Here is a 22,890-nt window from a genome sequence, read left to right as displayed (position 1 = left end):
AAAAAAAAAAAGCTCCAGCAGGTGGAAGAAGAAGAAGAAAAAGAAAAAGAGAAAAAAAAATTGCTCCTGCAGAAAGAAGAAGAAGAAGAAGAGCCCGCCTGGCAGTGCTCCGGCCGTCGCTTTTTTTTTCGGCGAAAAAAAAAAGAACGAGAGAACGAAGAGAAGAGAGAAAGAGGAAAGAGAAAAAATAATAAGGGTATTTTGGTCAGTTTGCTGAAAAAGCGGACCGAATTTGCAAAAACGAAAAAGGTGGCCCGGTTTTGCAAAAGCCCAAAATAAGTGAATTTTTTATGCAAATTGGCCTTGTTTAAAATACCATAACATATAATAAAAATATTTAAAGTCTTAAAGCAAAAATATTTTATAATATACAAGACACGCAATAAGAAATTAGATTAGAATTCTTAGGATGAGTAAATAAAAAATATATATTAATTAAAAAAATATTTTATAACTAAAAAATATATGTGCGGCTATCCGTGGGTACTCGCGGGTTACCCAAAATGCCCACTGCTTAATGGGTATCCATCCGTTTTATCCATAATTTTTTGGGTTGGAAAAATTGGTACCCATATTCGCAAATTTGTGGGTAACCCGCTGGTTTGGGTCGAGATTGCCGGGTCTAAAACGGCCCCTGACTCCCGAGTGAGTGGTTCAGGGCCTTCAGGGCCAGCCCAATTATAAACGGATCCTAATCGGATCCTACCCGACCCATTATTTGCCCAGCGGAGAAGAGATTGCGCTTCGATCTGCCGACCTGAAACGGCGGAAGAAGCGATGGCGTTAAGGCTTCCACTCTCCCGCTCTTCTGCGACCTCCATCTTCTCTTCTTCGATTCACTCCACAAGATTCCTGCGTACAACTTCTTTTTCTTTTGTTTTTTTTTTTTAAAAATTATTAACCCATTATTTAGTCCCATTCCTCGAAATCATTCTGATTTTTTCACAGTTTTAAGTGTGTAATTTTTTGACAGGAATAAGTGAGCGATCTAATTATTGCCCCCTCAGGACTTTTGCAGTGGCAAAATCTGAAAAAATTCATCTGCCTAAGAAGTAAGCTGTAGTTACTTTGCTCTTTTACAAGTTCCTCCACTCACCAAAACATGTAGGCTTTGCTCTCCTGTTACATCGTGGCCCATTGTTCTTGCTTCTAATACAAAAGTAATTCAGGAAAAAGCGATTGGATGAGGTATGTCTTGAGAGATATCAGCAGTACAGCCGAACCTTCATCCAGTCATGGATTCTGCAAGGTTTGTTGCTCTAATCTGTGTTATATATATATATATATATATATATATATATATATATATATATATATATATATCTTGTTGGCTTAAATGAGTCAGCATTCTGTAATGTGGCGGGCAATGTTGGGTCGAGTCATGTTCGAAATGATGTGAAATTGAATTGGACCAAGTCATGTTCGAAATGACGTGAGGCTGGTTAGGCCGAGTCACAATCGAGACCCGTAGTGCTATGTCTATACGCTTTTAGTGAATTGGTTGTGTATTTCTAACAGCTCAAGCTTTTGGAATTAATGGTTTGCGCCAACGATCCGACATATCTGTCTGCACTATCTAATGTATCATCATCCTGCGTAACAGGCAAAGTTCTTGTGGATGGAAGAGTTGTAAGCAAAGCCGGAACACCTGTATCCGATAAGTCGGTTGTCGAGATAAAGGCTGTGGTCCCCAAATATGTATGTAGGTGATGCTCCTGCGGAAAAGCCTATTATCGTTTCGCATATAAGAAGGTTGTTTTATGAAGATCTGACTATTTTCCTTCCGATTCAGAGCAGGATACAAGCTCGAGGCAGCTATCGAAGAATTTGGTGTTGATGTCGTCGGAAAAGTAGCGCTTGATTCAGGGTTGTCCACAGGTGGTTTTACTGATTGTTTACTTCAGCACGGCGCGTCATATGTTTACGGTGTTGATGTTGGCTATGGACAGGTTTGCTTATTCTTTACAAGTGCTTATTGCTGTAGTTGAATTAGAATTGTTGATAATTGTGTGCTGTGACTTATAGCAGCATTACAGATCGTTTAGTTTTAATATGTACATTAGAAAATCAGTTGTCTTATTCTAGTAAGCCCTGATCCTACTAATCCCACATTTATCGGTTCTGTAGGTGGCTGAAAAGATTCGCCAAGACGAGCGTGTCGGTGTAATTGAACGAACAAATTTAAGATATCTTTCTGAGCTACCACAACTAGTTGACTTGGTGACACTAGACTTATCATTCATCTCTATACTTCTGGTATGCTTTAAGCCTCAACAGCTGAACTTCTATGCCATTTCTTACAACCATGCATTCCTCAATTTGTTCTTTGTCACATTTCATTTGACAGCAACAGCTTATTTCCGATGAGTTAGTACCCTTTCAAGTAATGCAAGATTAAGGTTGTGTGTATGTGTAGATATATTTGATACATGCTGTCATTTTGTTTTTGAGTGAAGCATAATGCATTATGATTGAAGATTTTTTGTTTGCTTCTACTAGCTTGCTTAACTATTATTTATAAAATGTAGGTTATGCCTGCAGTAGTCAATGTTATGAAGTCGGAATCTACATTGATAACATTGGTCAAGCCGCAGTTTGAGGCTCGTAAATCCCAGGTTTGCAACTCCAGCTGTATGCAGAATACCTGAACACCTATGCCGCTCCTTGTGCTTTCAAATCTTATTTATACGCAGAATTTTCTTTCTGCTTGGATTTTAGGATATCCATATGGAGAAATTTATTTATAAATATCTTTGTTTATGATTTGATTCCCCTATGATTTTGTCGACAGCCATCACGTTATGAATCTTCATATCTGGTCTTTTTCAGGTAGGAGGTGGTGGTGTTGTGAGAGATCCTCAGGTGCATCAAGAAGTATGTATATGTTTCCTCTTATGCTTGGTGTTACGTTAATTCGTGTCCTTGTTTGCTAATATTTTCTCCTTGATCAACTTTCTTTAATCTGTATAACTAAACATCCTGTCAATGGACACTGCTTTCATAGTGATAACATTCATTAGTGTTATATGAACATATTTGTATGCATGCACGCGGCCAAAGGAATTATAATACGGTACTTTCTATCACTAGCTTTGATTTCATATTAATATAACCAGAGCTGAGCTATGGGAATCTGAATATTTGATTACCCATTGCAGGTTCTCGACAGGATAATTAAGGGCGTAGAAGATTTCGGATTTCACAGCAAAGGATGGATAGAGTCACCAATTAAGGGCGCCGAAGGGAACACTGAATTTCTCGTCTGCTTTCAGAGAATACCCAAGGCGACATAATTAATAGATTTTCACTGCAGCATCTCAATGATTGGAATAGCTCCTACCTTTTAACTGAGGATACCTTTGTAGAGAAGACTAGTTCTGCAACTTCTTTGCGATCGAAGTGTATTCAGAATTGACACATTCAGACACATGTCAGTCAGCTGTTGTTCTGTGGTTCTTTACTAACTAGAAACACTATGTTACCTTGTACAAGCAAAATGTGTAAGATGTTGATGTTACAGAGAATTTTTTTATTTTTTATTTTTCCTGAGATTGCACTGTGTAAGACAATTCTACTCGGTGCATAAGTATTCTGTAACGTATCTTATATCCATCTTTGCTTTTGTTTTGTTGAGAAAATTCCACTTGCCTTAGAATCTCATTTTCAGGGGTCAATGTAAAAGAACCAGTGCCAACATGCGAAAGATTTCATATGACAAGCCTTATAATTAACCGGCCACCGCCTAATAGTTTTAAGCCAAATATTATTGGCAATTAAATCATCAGAAGAACAACTCTGGTATCTCTTTGACTTTCACTAGTCTAATGAACTCCAACTAAATAAACACCCATGAAAATTGAACAAAAAAGTCACTGGCCATAAGTACATAAAATGTAAATTGCTACGATTGTTAAATAATACATAAAATCGATAGACCGAAACCTTTGAAAAAATGGCCTGACAATAGCTATGACTTACAGTTGATTTACAGTTGAAATAACGAAAATTACGAAGGAAAATGCAATTCTAGGGCTTTTGGTGCAGTTCAAGGGGAATTCTTAATCCAACTGCCTGACCAATGACAGATAACCATGCAGGTAAATATTGCGGTGTTTTACTGCCCTCATTCGACACACCATCCACAAGAAGCAACTTCATCCAATCACTTATTCCGCAGGGGTGTAACATGTACCATGGCCTATTCAAGTAAGGATGCTCCTGCGAGTTTTCACGCGTCATTCAAATTAGTTCTTGTTATTGTTGCGTAGGTGATGAGGCGCATATTAACTAAAGCAAGAGAGAAGCAGCTTTAGTTAATATTGCTCTTTGCATCTGGGGATTTTATCTAAATACGGCATGAAGAATATCGACAAAAAGAATAACGACTATTTTGCTTGATCAATATTCTTGCTGTATAAACATCGCTCACGTGACAATATGTGCAATATTAACTAAAGCAGCTTTTCTATATCAAAGAAACCAAGCGGGAAGCACATTTACCTCCTGAGTTAGGAATGTCCATTTAGATTCCTTTAGTGTATTGGATGAATGAGGAGGAAGATCCATCACAATCTCATCCAAGCTCAACGGATGGCCATCTACAGAAATAATGCAATCAGATATCTCTGTTTCAATAACAAGATAAGAGATTAAAAAACATGGGTGTTCTCGTAAGAGACATACCAGATCGATAGCCACGAAAATATAAAATAGGAACCCTGTAAGAATAACTGTAAACAATATGGAAGTCGTAGGCATGCAAATCATCATTGTTGCCACAGACCTGAGAAAAGAACAAAAGTTTGATCAGTTCAGAACTTTAGATGGAGAAAGCAAATAATAAGATATAGAAAAGCAGAAGTTCGCATGGTAAATTACATGTTTGTAAATTAGGTCTCTACACGATATTCTGACAAACCAACCTACGGAATTCATATTGCCGGACAGAGTCTTGGACGATGATAATGATTTCTAATTTATTATCAACCTACAAAAACAAATTAATGGGCTCTAGAATGCCTGAAAGTAGATAACATTGCTCTCGCAAAAGATGAAAAATTGGATGTATTAGCAAACAAATAAAAGCTGTCCGTTACGCTAATCCAAACCATCGACAACAACAAGAATCCAAACGTTGTGATATATCTTTTGCGGCAGAACCAAGTGCTAGTTGCGCAGGTTCCTCATAACTGCTCTTCTACTGGCAAAGCATAGTTACGGCTTATGAAAAACCATTTTTTTTTTTCTGGCTTGACTAGGAAGCCAAATAGAAGCTCTCATTTGAGTTTTCCGCTTCTTCCTTCTAGCTAGATGGTTTCTTAGACAACCAAAACTGGAGTGCCTAACTTTAACCTTCTGCTCCTTGTTTCTGGCTATGGCGACAAGCTTTTAATCGAATTTAAAACAAGACTTTCGGAAACTTCAACTCATCCTTAAAACATATAAAACCATGAGACCAAAAGAAATGACGAATTCAGAAAACTACGCAATGGATAATATACCAAGGTGGCATCATCGTCGACCAGCTCCTCATCCACGGAACAATTGTCATCAGCTTTATCCTCCTGGAAAGACGGATTAATAAAAGACTTAGTGATTGCAAGATTACCATCCCTATATACAATAACCGCAAACTACTACGATATCAACCTCGCTGCCACGGTGACGATAAACCTTCTCGAGGGCCAAGTATCCCTCCACCTGTAACACAATGAACAACTAACTAGGCGTTCAATATTAAAGAACAAATGCATCAACAGTAAGGGAAAGAACAGAAACAACGACGCGCGACGAATCACCACCGACATTAGATGATGAAACACCCATTCTTTGACAAGGTATCCAAATCCACTCAGGAAGAGTAGAATCAGTCTCCTTCCACCTCTTAGCAAGAGCTGTTGCGGCAGTGTTGAACTCATCTGGTGATAGAGTTCCATTCCATAAGCAAGAGCTTCCCATCTTGTCTAATAGGCCCAAAATTGTTACCCAAAAAAAAAAAAATCAAGTTAGTAAACCATTTTTTGCTTTTTCCTCCCTTTTTGACCGGTTTTTATGAATAAAGAGGAAAATTAAGTTAGTAAATCGTGTAAGAAAAAGCAGCTAAATTAATAATTTCATATGCTAATCAATTATGGCAGGATTACTAAGCCATCTAGTTCAACAAAAATGGGTTTTTTAAGACAAAAGCTTAATAATGAATTAAACACGGCATAGCAACATAGATAGCAGGTGGAAGAGGAGAATCAAACCTACGGAATTTGAAGCATCTAAGAGAGAGAGAGAGAGAGAGAGAGAGAGAGAGAGAGGAGGAAGAAGAAGGTGAAAAAAATAGAGGAAAAATAATGGGGAAGAAGACGGATGCAAAGGGGCTGGGCCGTCGTAATGGGCCGGACTCGATGAGGATCGGCCCAATTACGGTTCATAAAAGGAGACCCGGAGGTCCAACGATCGCACAACTCGCATGAGCGCTTGGCCTCTCGCCCTCCCATTCGACCAATCCCTAACCCTGAAAATGGCGGGGAAAACCCTAATCCCAAATTCAAACGTCCCAAGCCCTTCCTCGTTCTCGATTTCACCGGCCATGGAGGCGATGGCGGAGAACCCGAAGAGGCGACCGCGCCGCCGCCGTGCGGCGGCGGCGGCGGCGGCGGGAGAGCCCGGGGCTGGCGCTGCCGTAGCCGCAACCGCCGTTGAAGATATGGAGGATTTTGCGAAGGGCGAAGCGGAGAGCTTGAGGGCGTCGCTGCTCCGGTGGTACGACGAGCACCGGCGATCGCTGCCGTGGCGAGCGGCGAGCGGCGTGGACGAGGCGGAGAGGGCGTACGCGGTGTGGGTGTCGGAGGTGATGCTGCAGCAGACCAGGGTGGCGGTCGTGGTGGATTACTACAACAGGTGGATGAAGAGGTGGCCCACCCTCCGCCGCCTCGCCTCCGCCTCGCAAGAGGTTACCCATCTATTTGGCCCCGCTTCTGCTTCTGCTTCTGCACTCAGTTACAGTTGAAATGAGATTCTGCGTCTCAAAAAGCAGAAGCTCTGTTTCTACTTCCGCTTTAAGCTTGAGGAGAGAGAGGAAAAAGAAAGAAAGTTACAATCTCGAGCCATTTGTGTTTTCTTGCAGGAAGTGAACGAGATGTGGGCTGGTTTGGGGTACTACAGAAGGGCGCGCTTTCTATTAGAGGTATAAAAATCCTACACTGCTCATCCTAGTTAGCAAGATTAAATGGAAAAGGAAACCAATTTACCCAATTAGCGATGCATGTGTCCTGTTTGATGTTATTCCTCAGAGAGGGTTAAAAGGAAGGATTTTGAATTAGCTTGTTGAGTGCTTATTATTTCTTTCCTCGTATTTACTAGTAAGCTTTAGAACGGACTGAGAAATTGGTGTTTTTTTGGGTGAATTAAGGGGGCCAAGTGTATCGTTGATAAAGGGGAGTTTCCTCGAACAGCTTCTGCGCTTCGTAGGGTTCCAGGAATTGGAAATTACACTGCAGGGGCTATTGCTTCTATAGCTTTTAATGAGGTCAACATTTCTAATTGTTGTGGTCTCTCTTCCGCCATGGTTTTCATACAATAGTTTCTAATTTTAGCTCCGCCTTGTTCTTGTCATTTCAGGCTGCTCCTGTTGTTGATGGGAATGTAGTGAGAGTGATCAGTAGGCTTAAAGCCATCTCTGCGAACCCCAAAGAAACTGCAACTGTGAAGAGGTTTTGGTGAGTACCTATATCATTGTTGTCACTGTGACTATAGAAGAATGATGGTAACTACCTTTACTTGGTTATGAACACGTATATTCCTTTGTGAGGACCGTAGGGTTTTCCATTATTTTTCACTTCTTAGAGCTTTGGATGTATCAGGGTACAGTTAAATGTTTGCTTTATCTTTACCCATGAACCATGATCAAAGCTTAACCATGTAAATATATTGCCTTCTTTTTTTTGTCCCCCTGTCGTTTTTTTCTCAATCCTTTTTGGCTTTATGTAGCTTGCAATGCAAATTATTTCCGTTGTCTTACAACTGATTTATTGTTTTCTTATTAGTAGTAATATAGTTTTCTTGCGTAATGTACTTCAGATTCGAAGCTACGCAGAGTTTTACTAATAATATTCATGTTTTAGCACTATAGGAAGCTAGCTGGCCAGTTGGTTGATCCTTTGAGACCGGGAGACTTCAATCAAGCCATAATGGAACTTGGCGCAACCTTATGCAGCCGAACAAACCCCGGTTGCTCTTCATGCCCTATTTCTAAACAGTGCAAGGCGCTCTCACTCTCCAAAGATACTAAATCAGTAGAAGTTACAGATTTCCCAGCAAAAGTTTTAAAGGCAAAACAACGCCATGATTTTGCTGCTGTTTGTGTTGTTCAAATCATGCAAGGCGCGGACGAGAACCATGTCTTTCTTCTAGTGAAGAGGCCAGAAGAAGGACTGCTCGCAGGGCTTTGGGAATTCCCATCTGTTCCACTAGATGAAGATAAAGTCGATGTTGGCTTAAGGAGAAAAGAAATGGATAAGTATTTGAAGAAGTCGTTTAATCTTGATATTAGAAGGAACTGCAAGGTGGTCTCTAGAGAGGATGTTGGCGAGTATGTGCACATTTTCTCTCACATTCGACTGCGCATGTATGTTGAGCTGATGATTTTGACTATTGAAGGTTTGAAATCTCCCTTTTTAGCCACTCTGATTTTCTTTCTTCAGAATCATTATATTGATTGCTTTAGATGTGCTATTATTTATGTAGTCTTCTGTCTGTGATGAAGGTAATTTGGATAAATTGGCCAAAAGTGAGGAGCAATGCAAATTAACATGGAAATTCTTTGATGTAAGTTCGATTGAGACCATGGGATTGACATCTGGAGTACGAAAGGTAGCATCCTAAATGCATTTTGTTGTCAAATTATTTTTTCAAAAATAAGCTCAGCTTCGAATATTTACTTCTACTTATCTCTGCTATAATGTTAACATAAATATTGGATTAATGTTTTTTTTTTTTACCCTAATTCAGGTTTACAATATGATTAAGGGTATCAAGGAGAAAAAGTTATCACATCCTACAAGAGGAACAAGGAAAAGGATCAAAAGCCTATAGTCATATGAGCCGTGAATGATCGAAGATGTTACAAGGATACCACTTAATGAGTTGCTTACTTTGCCCAGTAGTTTCGTCGGTTAAGTAAATTATTAAATCTTGATCAACTTATAGGAGTTGTGCTAAATTAACTTGAACCGTGTTCTTCGTGAGTTGTGCCCAATTTTGAATCAGCATATTGAGATAACCTGCGAAAGCAATATGATATTTCTCAGCTCAGGAGCTACATGTTGTTCGCTATCGCAGGGCTCTGAACCGAAATGGTGTGATGCGCTGTTATCGATTCCTCAGTGCCAGTGGAGCTGCTTCTAGGAGCAGCATTGGACAACAGTTGGAGATTTTTTGCTATGTTAGGAAGCCAAATGTAGTCCTGGGCCACATTTTGTAAAGACATGAGAGCATACTGGTGAAAGATGTTTCAGGATTATAGTCCTATAAATTGCTGTTTAGATTTGTAATTTTTATGTACAGGTTTTGTGAAAGTTGGATATTGAATGACAAAGTGAAAAAAAAAAGATTTTTTTTACTTATACAATCTGATAATATTAGCTATTACTTCCGTAAAATCCAAAATTACTCAAATATCCAACAAAATTTTTGTTGCCTCGAAGCCTGAGCCTAGGTCGTCTACTAAATTTCAATTAAACCCCGCAACTATTTTTTTTGTAATATTTATTTATTTTTTCATTTAAGTCAAATTGAAAAATTTTAGATTAATTGAAATTTACACAAATAAAAAAAATGAAAAAAATCGAGAAAATATCTAGCAATTAGAATATTTGGGCTAGGACAAATCCCACCGACCCAACTAAACAATATATGGGCTCAATTTACAACTCCGTACGGCCTTTAATTTTTGGGCCGACTACGTAAATGGGCCTTTGCTCTGCTTTTAACTTAAATAAAAGGGGAAAAAAACCTATTCTCCCCTAGATGTGTTCTTCATTATTTACAAAACTTGCGTCTATTTTAGAAGAAAAATTTATCGGTACATAAAAGATGGGTTACATTCAAATGTATAGTTTAATTGGAACAAAAATTATCCCATTATTCCGTCCTTCATTTCTTTATTATTACTGTGCACTTAAATAACAAGTTAATGACAGATTTTTTTAATTATTTTTTTAAAAAAACTGTAATCAGCATCACACATTTTATGCAAAAGAGCAACTCCTACTCGAGTTAAAAAGCTTGCGCAATGGAAGTAAAAATGTACTGGGCTCAAAAGCAAAACCCCATATCTGAGAATTCACAATTAAATTTATAACTGCAACAAAGAGCTCTCGAGGAAGTTTTATTGGAAATCAAAACTTGTTTCGACCATTTCATTCGAATAGCGATTTTCCCAGAATCTCCAACAAGATCCAATAAACACCTACAGTTTACTGACGTCTTCAGAAGCCGCTTCCAAAATACGATAAGTAGGTACCGATGACTAAATGTACGATAGAAGACATTTAACACTACTGATACGTAGACCGAACTGGTTCACATCAGAGTAGGCAGATCTGCAAGCACAGATGCAGCGCCTTTTGTTATCGGCCGCTTCAGGTTAATCACGAAACGGTGTGAGATCAATTTTGAATGGCTTTTTCCCCTTAGTGACCCGCTTCATGTACGAAAAAGAGTTTGGTATCAGCATTGGACTAATGACTGCTTGTGATAAAAGTCTGTAGAAGTGAGGAAAAGGATGAGAAAAAACATCTTACAGCTATAGCTATGAGTTCCTCCAAAAGCTCCTCCAACTGGCGCAATGGCTGCATTATTGAGCAACTCCTGATCAATATGTATGCATTTTTCATATTAATAGAAAATATCTTTGAAAATAAAGGATGGATACTCACCCATTGTGTTGGACCGTCAACAGGCGCATTTAGGGGATCATCATGTACCTACAATGAACAGATGAAAGACAGGAATCAGAATGAGGGTAAATAAATATTCCCAGAAGTTGGTGGTGACCATGTATGAAATTCGTGATGCCGCCAATATTGTGCAACTGATATTGACGAGTCGTTAAAGTCTATAGTTCCCTGTCTCCTCTTCTTTAACTTACCAGAAAATAAAAGACCTAATAGCAAACGACTAACAATTGACAAACAACACCATCAATGTTACCTCCATGAAGATCCCATCCACGCCAACTGCAACACATGTCCTTGCAATACAAGGTATTAGTTCTCGCAGACCCCCACTCGCCACGCCGCCACCTTCAAGCTATATAAAGGGAAAAAAAGAACCACGTTAGTTAATAAATATTCAAAATTTACGAGTTTACGTACTCTGGAAAGCAGTTGTGTATGAGTTAGTAGAACAGAATCAGAGCTTATATCTAACATAAAAGATGAAGTACTCCGAAAAAGTCTGAAGGCACAACCATCTTTAATACCTGTTCTGTGACGTTCCTACACAAATTTACTCTTATTCTAGTTACATGTCTCTCCTTAATGTCTCTCTTCTCAATTTATCTCTGCTCATATCTCAGTATTTTTTTCACTTGTTCATGGTCTCGTAATTTACCTGTTATTTGACGTTGGTTGGATTTAATTTATATTTTTGTGTTGCTCTAATGGTTATGTTTTATCTACATAGACTTCTAGAGGGCTTGCATCCTTTGAAGGCATTTATCTCCATTATTTTAATTGTTACAGGAAATTGAATATTGTCACCTAAGAGAGAGAGAGAGAGAGAGAGAGAGAGAGAGGTTATTTTGGTATAGCCTCACTGTTTGTAGATTTTCAAAAACCCTTAATTTTTTTTCTTGTTAATATTTGTTGACAGTCTCACAGAGAATCAACTTTTTTCAACAAGTGAGAGTTCACACTTCTTTTTCAGACAAGCTTACTGAAACCGGATAGAGCACGGAAATTAGATGTCTGTCCGCAAAGTCTACCCACACTAAACATCCTAATTTACAAGATTGAAGCCCACCAAAATTACGGATAAGAAAATATTAAACTTTGAGTGTCTGAGCCTAGTGTGCTATTCGAGAAGTATGCAAATCATAACCTTTTTCCCAGCAGGTTGTTGCAGTGAATGTGTAATATCTGCGACCTGTAATATTAAACTCTCCATCAATCACAAGCTTTAGTAAGAAACTTACGAAATAAACATATGCACTACAGAAATTACCATGACAAAAGACAACATAAGTTGTTAGATAGAACTCACTTGGTGTCTTAATGCCTTATGACAATAATTACTCAATATTAGAACATTGTTCAAGGCCAATCAAGCACCTACGAGCAAAATAGATACTTACAACAGGGCAATTTGCTTCTCTCATCCACTCCAAGTTCCTTGGATCGACAATCAAATCATCTAGATATTTAAGACATAGATATTAATTTTTGCAGGAAATGTGAAACTCAACTTTATATAACCGCATAGTATTAGGTAAACGATAATATCAGTGAACAGATATCAAACTTCCTTTTGTTAAGCATTATGTGAAACTACCATGAACTGACATAAATCTGAAAGTTCAAATATTTTAAAGATATAAAAATAATGAAATAAATTTTTTGAGAAAAAAAAAATGTATATAATCACACTACATTTGCTTAGAGACAGATGGCTTCATTTTTACAAATGAAATATATTTATAGTTGATTGGCAGTATATTGCACCTATTGCAAAGAACATAAGAACATTGCAATGAAGTATGGCTCTTTATCGGGGGATGCAATTTAACATAAAAGTCACAAATCATGATGGAGATGGTATTTTACTTTTGGGCAGACAAAGAAGCTACATCCTACAAGAAAAAAGATAAACATACTGTAGCCAAACATGGTGCCACGCTCACAAACCATCACGTTTTGGTTCCCAGCTAGTCTGATTTTTTCCGCAGAATTTACCATAACCTACCAAATCAGAAGTCATAAAAAAATTTGACAAAAAAAGACAACAGAAGGAAAGCATGAATGAAATATTGAAATATCAGTGTGAAGTATAGAGTATATGGTGGTATGTCATGCAATAGTAAACAACAGTATAGACTATCGGGTTATGAGATGACGTGTAGCACACACTAATGTAAGTATTAGATGATGTGTACTACAAAGAACAAGTGCTGTGTGAAGCAGTAAAACAAAGTTAATCATCGAAGGAAACAGCCAGATATTTACATTACTGAAAAGTTCAAAGTGAAATTTGCCCATACTTTATCCGGTCCTCAGAATGTTGTAATTTAAAATAATTTAGAATTGAGTATGTTTCAAGATGGAATAATTTAATCCTCCTGTATAGATAATCTACAAAGTATGATCTACCGTAGGATTAAGAGGACCAATGTGAATAATAGATTAGATGGTTGCAACATATAGGAATATTTCTAAAACAAAATGTATATACCATGAATACTTTTTCATTTTCTTTCTAATTCCACATACAAGTACTTAATGCAATTTTGCATTTAAGAGCTGCTCTCAGTAACTCATCATGAACATAATTTGGGACCAGGACTAACAAATCAAGTCTCAACAAGAAACAGGCAAATAAAAATACACATCTAACTTACCGATGGAGCGCAAAATTGGCCTTTCTTAATATTGATTATTCTTCCTGTCTTAGCAGCTGCAACTAGAAGATCAGTCTGTTAGAGTAGAACATCTCATATTAGACAAGCAGAAGCAGAATGCACTCACAAAATCAACAAGTTCAAATGTATACTTTTTCAATAACTATGCAGATAAATAGTCAGCTATAGGAAACAGTAGTCTCATTCAATTTATACCTGGCGGCAGAGGAAAGCAGGAATTTGGATAATATCAGCAACTCTTCCTACAGCTTCACACTAAATTGAAGACCGGGTCAGAAACCATGAGAGACCATCATCATTTATGACAATCCAATAGTCTTAACCCATAAATGAGAAACAGTATTCACACTGTACGACCAAAGCAGAAGATCAAAAGGAATTGGAGTTGATAGATGAGGAAGCAAAACAGATCATGACCTAAATGACAGCCGCATTATGATCTGGTATGGAGATTCAAGGTCCGGAAAATTAAAACTAATAAGACAATATATATTTTTAAAAAAGAAAAGTTGAAAAATGTTATTAGAAGACAACAAAAACTACATGAATAATCATGTAGATTTAAAAGAGAATCAGACAAGAAGCAAAGCAAGCTGTAGGCCCAAAATGCAGATATTCTATCATGCAATGCACAAAGAGGTAAGAGGCAATAGATCACCTGGTAGCTTTCATGCACGTCAGTGATTATTGGAATGTCATATGTGACTTTGACCTTTTCAAGGATCTGCATTAGAATTAGAATACGTTCAGTTAAGCCTGATCTAGAAGGAATTATTTATCTGGATTCACAAACACAGATGATGCATAACCAGAAAGCCCTTATATAAAAAATAGATCTAATCCGAACAAAATAAAAACAATTTCAAGATTCGATGAATTTAAAAAGATAAGATAAAACATATTGTCTAGCAGAAGCCGGTTCCAAGTAAGTTGCACTTGGTCAACTCCAAATGCAAAAACTTGAAGTTTCACCCTAAGTTAGGATTACAGTTACAGAAAGGATGCGTCCAGAAGACGAGAAATCACTTTTTTCAGTGGAGAACAAATTTTTTAAGTACACTGCCGGTTGAACAGCTGACTAAGATGTTATAAGACAGTTAAAAGGCGAAAACAAGTTAACAAACCATAAGCACCAAAGATACTGAATTTACTGAAACTCATCGACTATGAAGATTTATTAGAAGGTTGTTTTGTTAGCACAAGTTTATCTCCAAACAAGTGCATGTAGGTTATTATAATTAGGAGCAATCCCACGTAGAAGTTTTTCTACAATTTAGGACTTCAAGCAGACGTCAAGTTACAACAGCAGTCGCATTTCCCATAAGAGAATTAGTTTTTCATCTTACGTTTCGTCAAGCACGGCACTAATTAACACGAGAAATAATCATGAGTACATCAACTAATACCTTCAAACCTTCTTCCAACCCGGGCCCTCGAAATGATTTTGAAGATGTACGATTAGCTTTGTCGAAGCTGGATTTGAAGACCAGCGGCAATCCTAGCCTATTATTCAAAACGAAAAATGGCAACAAATATTATCAAATGAAAGGCAGGGATTTAAAGCTAACCAAAGTAGTTGTCTACTTACTTGGATGCGACACTTTTTAAATGTCTAGCCATCTTTAGAACATGCTCTTCAGATTCGATAACATTAGGGCCTGCTAATAAGAAAAAGGGCTCCGCGGCCTGCCAGAGATAGCAATATAATCATGTGCCCATAAAGGACCAAAAAAAAAAAACCTCCACAGAGTCAAGGATGCAAACTTTTAAAAGTGCAATGGGCTATTTGCTCGAATGCATTCTTTGGGGCATTTTCACAAACATCTCGCTTGCGTTTTTTCTTTTTTTTCCTTGATTCACCTTACCAGAAGAAACAAAAGGAGATTTTAACAAGCCGGTATTTATGAGCATCACAAAATGCAGAGAGCTCCAATGTGCGATGAAATGCCGCGACATTAATCGCTGCAGGGAATAGTTCTACGGCAACATACGGAAACATAATCCTGATAATTATACTACTGCAACTGCAGTTACAGCAAGCCGAAGTATCGACAACAATTCCTTACAAATCCGAATTACTTACTACTAATAAACAACTTTCAACTGCTCTAAAAACAATTTTTTTTAAAAAAAAAACTAAAGGAACAAACGACGGGCACTGTAATGCACGAAAGATGTTCGAGGCATTGCCACAACAAAAATGCTTCGTATTTAAATCGAGAAATTTGAGATTAGGGCTTTACCTTGAGCTGGTTGAAAAGTGCCACAGAGGAATCCATGCCTCAACGCAGTGAGAGTGACCTATCTCGTAAAAGAAAATCCATCAGAGCAGTGTTAGATCTAGTAATAAATTCCTCTGAGAAATGGATCTAATTGAATTAGTTGAAGGAAAATGGAGAAAAGAAATGGCGATCACGAAAATGTTAAGATTACAGAGATTAAAATCGCAATTGTTGTAAGTAATTTATTTAGCACGCGCCGCTGTATCCTTGGACCGCTCAGAAGCTTTTTACCGGAGGAGGGGAAGAAGCGAGTGACGAATCCGAGTGTGTATTGGGCGCTGCTGCTGTTTAAAAAGAAACCGCAATAAGAGGTAGGCAGATCCATGAAATGGATCGGGTCCACCACGTTGTCGCCGCACGTATACCAATTAAAAAAACATGAAAATAAAAAATATCACTTTTGAATCATCTTATTCGAAGTAGAGTGTCTTACGGGACATTTGATTCTCCGAAAAAATATCATAGAAAATTAGCTAGCGGTTGGAAAAAAAAATTTAGCCCGTTTAATTCTTAAACAGAAATTTTAAAAAAAAGTTTTCAGATTGTTATATAAAAAAATTCAGAACAAAAATCAGAAATAAAAATAAGAAAAAATATTTGCCGTGGATTTTTTTTTTATATAAAATATAATTTTTCATCATTTTTTGGAAAATCAAACACCCATTGCCGATGCTTTTTACGCCCGTGCGTCCACGAATGATGTGGTAGGCACGTTCCATGTAACACTTCCAACAGCTCCAACCCTTGGGCACAAGAGAGTCGCATAATTTCCTGCAACCCTTTAAAAGTTCTCAAAGCCGGATCAATAAGATCTGCAGCAATAATGGTCGGTAGAAATTTCTCTGCCAATAACGGCTCTAAAAGTAGAGATTCCAAATGAGTTTCTAAGCATGCTCTGAAAACTGAAAAAGGCAAAAAAAAATAAAAATAAAATAAAATTAAAGAGAGAAACACACACACAAACCCACTATCACCAACCAGCTCGGTCCAACGGTAGACATAAGAACTCATTATCATTGTAAAGCTGATTCAGGGCGAACAACCCACAAGAGCCGTTACATTGATCAAAAAACATGACCATTCATGTGTGGGGCGGGCACAAGAAATGCAAACTTCTGCAATGAATTAAAAATGTAAGTTCTGTAATCCATCTCTTCTTGTTCCGACTACAACACGGCAAGCATCTTCATGCCATCTGTGTAATGTTAACTACAGCTTTTGATACAGAGAGAATAATCCATGTCAAAGTAGCAAAGAGGAACACATAAAACGATGTGTTAAATTGAACAGCTTGATACAGATAGAGAATTATCTCCGTAAAAGTTTCGAAGATGAACACACAAAAGGACTCCCTTTTAAGGATTTTTCAGTACATTAGAACTACAAGATTTTTCTATTGAATCAGTTAGGATATCCGGCAGTCGGCACTGCACCAGCTTGAGCACTTAATGCTCGTTGTAGTTCCCCTAGGAAGTCCATCTGCCAACAAGGATTACCAGAAAATGATTTGACGTGATTAAAAGGAAAATGGTAAATGAGAGAGACCAAAGAACTAAAAAGAGAGACAGAAGGAAGGTTGTCGATCAACTTATTATATACCTGATGAGGGAGTTTCAGGTGACCCCATGATGACCCACTAGCTCCAGAATATATAACAGGCTTCTCTGGTCACATAAACAATTGAAACAAACGAGAACACAATCCTGTTAATCAGAAGAAGGAATTATCCTACAACAAAGATTTACACACATTTACTTTCAATGATCCCCTCAACAACCATTTCTAGCATCCAATATTTACAAGGTGCAAATACAAAGGTACATATACTGAATTTAGTTGGTCCTACTGTAAGCAATTTAAAGTCCTTCAATTCAAACAAAAAGACTTCCTTGCAGGCTGTCAAAGTTTAGAACTTTCCTCAACTCTTCATCAAAGCTGAACACGTTAAATAAATTATACTTATAAAACCTTTTGTACCACAGCTAATATATCATCATGGATTGATCATACTTATGACAATCAACAAGCCTATAGTATCTACAAAGAAATTTCAGGTCACGAATAGATCACAGAGCTGGATATGATCGTACTACAAGTACGAGATCACTCTCTTGTAGGAGCACCTTAGGCACATAAGAGGCTAATTCTGATAAGTACAGAATAACCCCCCTGAGAGTGATTGTTATGACAAGTAAATGGGCATTTACACACTCACAATATGTTCTATTGTTTATTATCTGTGAAATTTCAAAATCAGTGACAGTTATAATAATATGGAGGACACTAAACATGTAACAAATTCAAGTTTTCAACAGATATTAGAAATGTCTTGGCTAACTTTACTAGAAGCAACCTTCATAATACACAAAATTTTAGCCACTCAAGGTCTCACAGTCACAACAACTTTCCCATGTTCTGGATGAAAGAAAACTATAGAAAACTAATGTACAAATCTCACCAGATGAATCAGTTGATGGATCATTGCAAGAGTGCATAGCAGCTGCCCAACCTACACAAAGAACAGAGAATGAAAGAACTGCAGCTCACAACCAGCTTAAACAAAAGAGTCAAAATATCATAGTTAATCTAGCACCATAGTCAAACCAAAGCATCCAGAAAAATAGCAGGGAAAACAACGAAACCAGGTGGATAACTCTTGTGACCAGATACGTACGCTCAGTTAGAAGCTGTGCAGCCTCACTGGTACAACAACCCTCCATTGGTATTAATCCAGAGTGAGTGCTTTCATTTCGAATACTGCTGACACCAGGATCTCCATGATTTACAGTAGTTAAATTTTTTGAGTAAGATGGTTGATTCTTCTCCCCATCAGACCCATATGAGTTATTAGTTTTCTCAAATCTATCTGCATGAGAATTTTCAAGTACAAGAGATGAGGTTACGATCAATAGAACGATATTTCTTCCTTTCAAGTATTGTGCTATAGTAACAAAAGGAAATTTGTGAACTAGATCTACAAATAGTGAAACCAAGGATTTAACTGCCGTGGCACTGGGTCGTGCCGGAAACTTGCCGGCACGGTACGGTACGGTGCATGCCGAGCCGTGTCGATGCATGCCGGTCAAAAAAATCTTGTGTGCCGACATATAATAGCATGAAATATTTATTTTCTTTAGCAACAAAATATTCTAATTATTTATTATATCTTTTTATCACATCTTTTAAACTTTATTGAGGAAATTACTTACTAATTTAAAAAATAGAGGGTTTTGAGCTGTGCCATCGACACGGGGCCTGTATTGTGCCGATATCTTGTTGGCACGGTACGGCACGGTGGATACGGCTTGTGCCGACGGGCACTTAAAACCTTGAGTGAAACCAATAATATAACTCAAGTCTGAGGATTTAGAATTTGTCAAAGCACTGGAACCAAACACGGAGTCCAAAGAAGATATCACAAGAACCAGAAATATACTGGTATTTGATACCTTGTCTAAGTATGTCACAAAAATGTTTAACATTATTGCCACCTTTATGCATGCAAGCATTTCACAAGTATCTTAATTTGCAGTTTATGTGCTCTCAAAACAAGATACCACATTGTAACACACATAAAAAAGGAAATTATATGAATCATTAGTAATGACCACTAATAAACTCAAGCACATCCATCCACGAGGGCATGCTATTAAATATCAATTGATCATTTCATTAACCAACACTGTAAGCCCGACCGTTAGATAGGTATAGAAAGTTTGACTTTCTAACATGAAGCATCCTAGTTTGAGATATGTAGAAAACACGGTGGAATACTAACCCCATTAACAGCGAGTGGATCAGACAGCTTTTCATTGTCAATAATTAGAGATCTTTATAGAAATATAACCAACTGCAGATTTTTGCTGCATGCAACCAGCACTTTGTGATAGAAAGTTGTGACTCATTTGCATGGACAAATGGGAAAACTTTAGAAATTTTACTTTTACAAAACATATGTATGCGAAGTAGAAATGTAATCACTGTGATAATGTGCAAATGTAATTTCAAAAAATTAATTTTCATCATCCTCTCCATCTTTTGAAAAATGTAAGAGTTACATAAAGATAATCGAAATTGAAGGCAGCACACATGTCATCTTGGATGTGTATCATGGCTGAAAAAACTATCCTTTTCTTACCATACAACATTTTACATTGGAATGTAACAACAACATAAATACCTGATTTCGTAGCTAGTCATCAATTCGCAGTACATGGAATGCACACACAATCCAAAAGCAACCATCTATTCCCTACACCAACCTACCACATTCTGTCTTGCCCCTTCCCCTTTACACAAACGCAGAGCCAGGAATTTCAAACAATAGGAACACAGTAGGTAGTGGAAAAGTTTCAATATATGCTATCAAGGACAAAAATTAAATATTTCTAGTCCAACTGCTATTCATTACATTACAAACGCCACAATATAGTTATAAATGGTATTTATTATTACAAATGAATTAGAAAATTATAATTGGATAAAATAGCAAAATTAAAATAATATCGTATTGAGACACATCAACAATCCTTTAAGAGGAAATCTTACATTAAGCTCTCCCTGCTTACCGCAATCAATCATGATTTAACGACAACACATGAACAACCTCAACTACAACATCTAGTTCCTCCCAATCGGCTATAAGCTAGGCAAAATGAATATACTCAAACCACCTAAAACTCTAAAAACTGAAAATACCAACCAGTTCAAACCATCTCCCTTCAACTTCATGCTCTAACATAATTAGAAAGCTGAATAAAAGGGACGGGATCCTCTTAAGATGAATCATGGGGATGATAAGACAGTAGATAATAAAGTTGGAAATCGAAAAGGTCCAAGGAAACAATACCACATGTTTCTACCAATTTGAGACGCAGAAGTAAATGCCACGATAAAGCATCAAACAAATCAACACATCTCACAACAATTCACTCTCCACTGCAACAGAATGAGTCGAATTAGAAATTACCTCCCGATTTGCGCCTGTTGAGCGACCGATTCCTAAAGCAATGACCAGTAAACAAAGCAGTGAGCAAACAAAAATAACAATTCCAGTTAAAATTAAAAAAAAAACCCCAAAAAGCAATCTTTACACAATCCAACAATCCAAAGAGGGTATATAGCAAACGCCTCAGATCAAATTGGTAATTTCTCCAAAAATACATGAATCGCGAAGCTTTAATTCCATCAAAAACGCATTATTAAGCGATACGATGAGATTAAAAAGTAGAGAGAGAGAGAGAGAGAAACCCTACCTGTGTACGGGAGGAGCGTATCGCTTGACGCTTTCGGGGTTATTCTCGATCATCCTCAGCTCCCTAGAGAGAGAAAAGACGAGAGGGAAAGAGAGGAGTCTCCTTCCTCTTCTTCGTCTCCTTCCTCGTCTCCCACGGCGAGGGCTCGTCGGAGAGAGAGAAAGAGAGAGAGAGAGAGAGAGGGAGAGGGAGAAAAGGGCGAAAGGGAAGAGAGTAGTCGGGAGAGGGAGGGATCGGAAACTTCGCGCGTTTGTCACGCTTCCCACAGGTTGTTGATTAACCCCGAGTTTAGATGGGAATTATTCGTTAATTAGCGCTGTCTAATAATTAAACAGTGATGTTTAGTGGAGGTGAGAGGTCACTTATCTTTACGAGCTGGTGAGTGTAGCGCAGAGAGGGAGATTCCACAGGGAATTGGATTTGGGCCGTCGCCGTGTGGGCCGCAGCCCACTTAGTTCAATGGACTGGTTTTTGAAGGCCCAAGTTTGGGCTAAAGGGGGGGTGATTGGGCCGAACTTAGGTCCAAGAGGCGAAGGGCTCGACCAATGGAGTGGACTCTTTTGGTTTCTCAATGATTTCGGCGTCGTTTGATGTCTCGTCGCCGTATCCACTTGTTTAACTATTTCGCCTTCGATATACCAGTGTCGGCAACACAGTTTGTTCCATTGCCGACTTCATATCTGCAAATTTTTTTTTCCTTCTTTTTTCAGGGTCCAAAGTTTTTTACATTTTTTTTTTTAACAAATGCCCATAGACTGCGAATCCTCCAAATCCTCTCTTAAAAATCTATATATGATATGATAAACATGAAGCTTAGAGCTCAAAGATCGAAATGTACATGTACATATAAAGATAATAATCTTTAATATTAAGGATATATTGTCAGACACCTTATACCTAAATTACTAGTGGTCTTATAGATTCTTTTTTTCTGCTCAAATAAAAGATAGATATAGGTTTCTATTTGAACCAAGATAAAGTTGATTAATTTAGAGGATTTTCCTATATTTTGCAAAACTTTTCCAACTACAACTTGCGTGGAATCATGTTTGCATGTTAATTTGAGCATTGCAAAAAGGATTGGACAAAGAGGATGAAGCTAGCACGTTGGAGTGTGAAAGTTATGTTCAAGTTTGATAGCGTTTCTACGTACAAAAGTGTAATTTGAGTTATTTTAAAATGTTATATAAGTTTTGAATAGAAATCATCCAAATAATATCCTGCTAGAGCTGATATGAAATCACCCCATGGTGTTAGATTTTCTTCAAAAAAAAAACAAAGGAAAAAAAAGGTAAAAGGGAATAAAATTGGATCTTTGATTATTTGAATCCAAGAGCTCATTTCAATATTTTCCTTTCAGGTCAAAGACACATTCTTTTGGCTAAACAGGTTGGTTTTGACTTTTCCAACCTGCAACCAGTACAAAATTCCAAGCTCATCTTAATTTTTTAAATATTTTTCGTATTCTAATTAACATGAAAGTGTTATGTAACATAAGATTCACACTTTTTTTGCTTTTTTGGCTGCAATAGGACTAAGAGATCGATGACTCTTTTGCGCCCAAAGAGCAAAGTATTAGTTCAAAACTTTTGATTCGATTACGATATAAAATAAAAACTACTAAAAGAGTATTAATAATCAAATTTTGAAACACTATATATCCAAATAGTATTTTTGTACAAATTTACCATAGATTTGAAGTAAATAGAGAAAAAGAAAGAAAAAC

At 37.5% G+C, this 22,890-nt stretch overlaps 5 protein-coding genes across 12 annotated transcripts; 2 read left to right on the top strand and 3 right to left on the bottom strand.

The window, feature by feature from the left end:
• On the top strand, positions 738–3,532 carry LOC109722754 (hemolysin A). Of its 3 annotated transcripts, none has more exons than XM_020250884.1 (9): positions 738–856; positions 1,019–1,052; positions 1,170–1,249; positions 1,604–1,706; positions 1,793–1,949; positions 2,128–2,256; positions 2,529–2,615; positions 2,830–2,874; positions 3,159–3,528. In XM_020250884.1, the coding sequence occupies exons 1-9, from the start codon at positions 778–780 to the stop codon at positions 3,291–3,293; spliced, it is 849 nt and encodes a 282-aa protein (XP_020106473.1). In that variant the 5' UTR covers positions 738–777; the 3' UTR covers positions 3,294–3,528. The 3 variants fall into 3 exon arrangements, with proteins under 3 accessions (XP_020106473.1, XP_020106472.1, XP_020106474.1); XM_020250883.1 differs by having other exon boundaries at positions 974–1,052; XM_020250885.1 differs by lacking the exon at positions 2,128–2,256 and having other exon boundaries at positions 974–1,052; positions 3,159–3,532.
• On the bottom strand, positions 3,837–6,319 carry LOC109723546 (ubiquitin-like-conjugating enzyme ATG10). 2 transcript variants are annotated; one of them, XM_020251961.1, is made up of 7 exons: positions 6,249–6,319; positions 5,806–5,963; positions 5,650–5,700; positions 5,502–5,564; positions 4,684–4,783; positions 4,501–4,598; positions 3,837–4,218 (listed from the first exon to the last, which is right to left on the bottom strand). In XM_020251961.1, exons 2-7 carry the CDS (start codon positions 5,956–5,958, stop codon positions 4,027–4,029), a joined length of 657 nt encoding a protein of 218 aa, XP_020107550.1. In that variant the 5' UTR covers positions 5,959–5,963; positions 6,249–6,319; the 3' UTR covers positions 3,837–4,026. The 2 variants fall into 2 exon arrangements, with proteins under 2 accessions (XP_020107550.1, XP_020107551.1); XM_020251962.1 differs by having other exon boundaries at positions 6,253–6,282.
• LOC109723544 (adenine DNA glycosylase) lies at positions 6,323–9,610 on the top strand. Of its 3 annotated transcripts, none has more exons than XR_002219704.1 (8): positions 6,323–6,943; positions 7,118–7,177; positions 7,403–7,519; positions 7,612–7,709; positions 8,123–8,649; positions 8,756–8,862; positions 9,001–9,134; positions 9,331–9,610. XR_002219704.1 is itself a non-coding variant. In XM_020251960.1 (7 exons), the coding sequence occupies exons 1-7, from the start codon at positions 6,461–6,463 to the stop codon at positions 9,082–9,084; spliced, it is 1,476 nt and encodes a 491-aa protein (XP_020107549.1). In that variant the 5' UTR covers positions 6,323–6,460; the 3' UTR covers positions 9,085–9,610. The 3 variants fall into 3 exon arrangements, 1 of the variants encoding a protein (XP_020107549.1); XR_002219703.1 differs by having other exon boundaries at positions 9,001–9,163; XM_020251960.1 differs by having other exon boundaries at positions 9,001–9,610.
• Positions 10,308–16,234, bottom strand: LOC109723006 (2-dehydro-3-deoxyphosphooctonate aldolase). Of its 3 annotated transcripts, none has more exons than XM_020251197.1 (14): positions 15,871–16,234; positions 15,392–15,487; positions 15,216–15,313; positions 15,034–15,130; positions 14,286–14,351; positions 13,823–13,882; positions 13,607–13,681; positions 12,866–12,950; positions 12,347–12,405; positions 12,094–12,138; positions 11,203–11,301; positions 10,929–10,976; positions 10,794–10,841; positions 10,308–10,693 (listed from the first exon to the last, which is right to left on the bottom strand). In XM_020251197.1, exons 3-14 carry the CDS (start codon positions 15,245–15,247, stop codon positions 10,637–10,639), a joined length of 771 nt encoding a protein of 256 aa, XP_020106786.1. In that variant the 5' UTR covers positions 15,248–15,313; positions 15,392–15,487; positions 15,871–16,234; the 3' UTR covers positions 10,308–10,636. The 3 variants fall into 3 exon arrangements, with proteins under 3 accessions (XP_020106786.1, XP_020106784.1, XP_020106785.1); XM_020251195.1 differs by lacking the exon at positions 15,392–15,487 and having other exon boundaries at positions 15,871–15,928; positions 16,061–16,234; XM_020251196.1 differs by lacking the exon at positions 15,392–15,487 and having other exon boundaries at positions 15,871–15,928; positions 16,141–16,202.
• LOC109723007 lies at positions 17,011–21,358 on the bottom strand. Its single transcript, XM_020251198.1, has 6 exons — positions 21,165–21,358; positions 20,879–20,910; positions 18,584–18,775; positions 18,368–18,418; positions 17,509–17,573; positions 17,011–17,388 (listed from the first exon to the last, which is right to left on the bottom strand). The coding sequence occupies exons 1-6, from the start codon at positions 21,215–21,217 to the stop codon at positions 17,311–17,313; spliced, it is 471 nt and encodes a 156-aa protein (XP_020106787.1). The 5' UTR covers positions 21,218–21,358; the 3' UTR covers positions 17,011–17,310.

The sequence above is a fragment of the Ananas comosus genome, linkage group 17 (assembly GCF_001540865.1).
Source record: "Ananas comosus cultivar F153 linkage group 17, ASM154086v1, whole genome shotgun sequence".
Lineage (NCBI taxonomy): Eukaryota > Viridiplantae > Streptophyta > Magnoliopsida > Poales > Bromeliaceae > Ananas > Ananas comosus.
The sequence above is the reverse complement of the archived record's forward strand: the minus strand, read 5'-3'. Positions and strand labels throughout refer to the sequence as shown.

Excerpts from the sequence above, each read along its gene's own strand:
- LOC109723546 (XM_020251961.1), bottom strand. The coding sequence starts at position 5,958 with ATGGGAAGCTCTTGCTTATGGAATGGAACTCTATCACCAGATGAGTTC. Across the intron at positions 5,701-5,805 it reads TGGGTGTTTCATCATCTAAT|GTGGAGGGATACTTGGCCCT; the intron begins GTCGGTGGTGAT and ends ATTGTGTTACAG. Across the intron at positions 4,219-4,500 it reads GGACATTCCTAACTCAGGAG|GAGCATCCTTACTTGAATAG; the intron begins GTAAATGTGCTT and ends GAAAACTCGCAG.
- LOC109723007 (XM_020251198.1), bottom strand. The coding sequence starts at position 21,217 with ATGATCGAGAATAACCCCGAAAGCGTCAAGCGATACGCTCCTCCCGTA. Across the intron at positions 18,776-20,878 it reads CAACAGGCGCAAATCGGGAG|ATAGATTTGAGAAAACTAAT; the intron begins GTAATTTCTAAT and ends ATTCTCATGCAG. Across the intron at positions 17,574-18,367 it reads TCCATCAACTGATTCATCTG|AGAAGCCTGTTATATATTCT; the intron begins GTGAGATTTGTA and ends TTATGTGACCAG.
- LOC109722754 (XM_020250883.1), top strand. The coding sequence starts at position 778 with ATGGCGTTAAGGCTTCCACTCTCCCGCTCTTCTGCGACCTCCATCTTC. Across the intron at positions 1,250-1,603 it reads CCAGTCATGGATTCTGCAAG|GCAAAGTTCTTGTGGATGGA; the intron begins GTTTGTTGCTCT and ends CCTGCGTAACAG. Across the intron at positions 2,257-2,528 it reads CATTCATCTCTATACTTCTG|GTTATGCCTGCAGTAGTCAA; the intron begins GTATGCTTTAAG and ends TATAAAATGTAG.
- LOC109723544 (XM_020251960.1), top strand. The coding sequence starts at position 6,461 with ATGAGCGCTTGGCCTCTCGCCCTCCCATTCGACCAATCCCTAACCCTG. Across the intron at positions 6,944-7,117 it reads TCGCCTCCGCCTCGCAAGAG|GAAGTGAACGAGATGTGGGC; the intron begins GTTACCCATCTA and ends GTTTTCTTGCAG. Across the intron at positions 8,650-8,755 it reads GATGATTTTGACTATTGAAG|GTAATTTGGATAAATTGGCC; the intron begins GTTTGAAATCTC and ends TCTGTGATGAAG.
- LOC109723006 (XM_020251195.1), bottom strand. The coding sequence starts at position 15,906 with ATGGATTCCTCTGTGGCACTTTTCAACCAGCTCAAG. Across the intron at positions 13,883-14,285 it reads ACGTGCATGAAAGCTACCAG|TGTGAAGCTGTAGGAAGAGT; the intron begins GTGATCTATTGC and ends TCTTCAATTTAG. Across the intron at positions 12,139-12,346 it reads GAGAAGCAAATTGCCCTGTT|GTCGCAGATATTACACATTC; the intron begins GTAAGTATCTAT and ends TTAATATTACAG.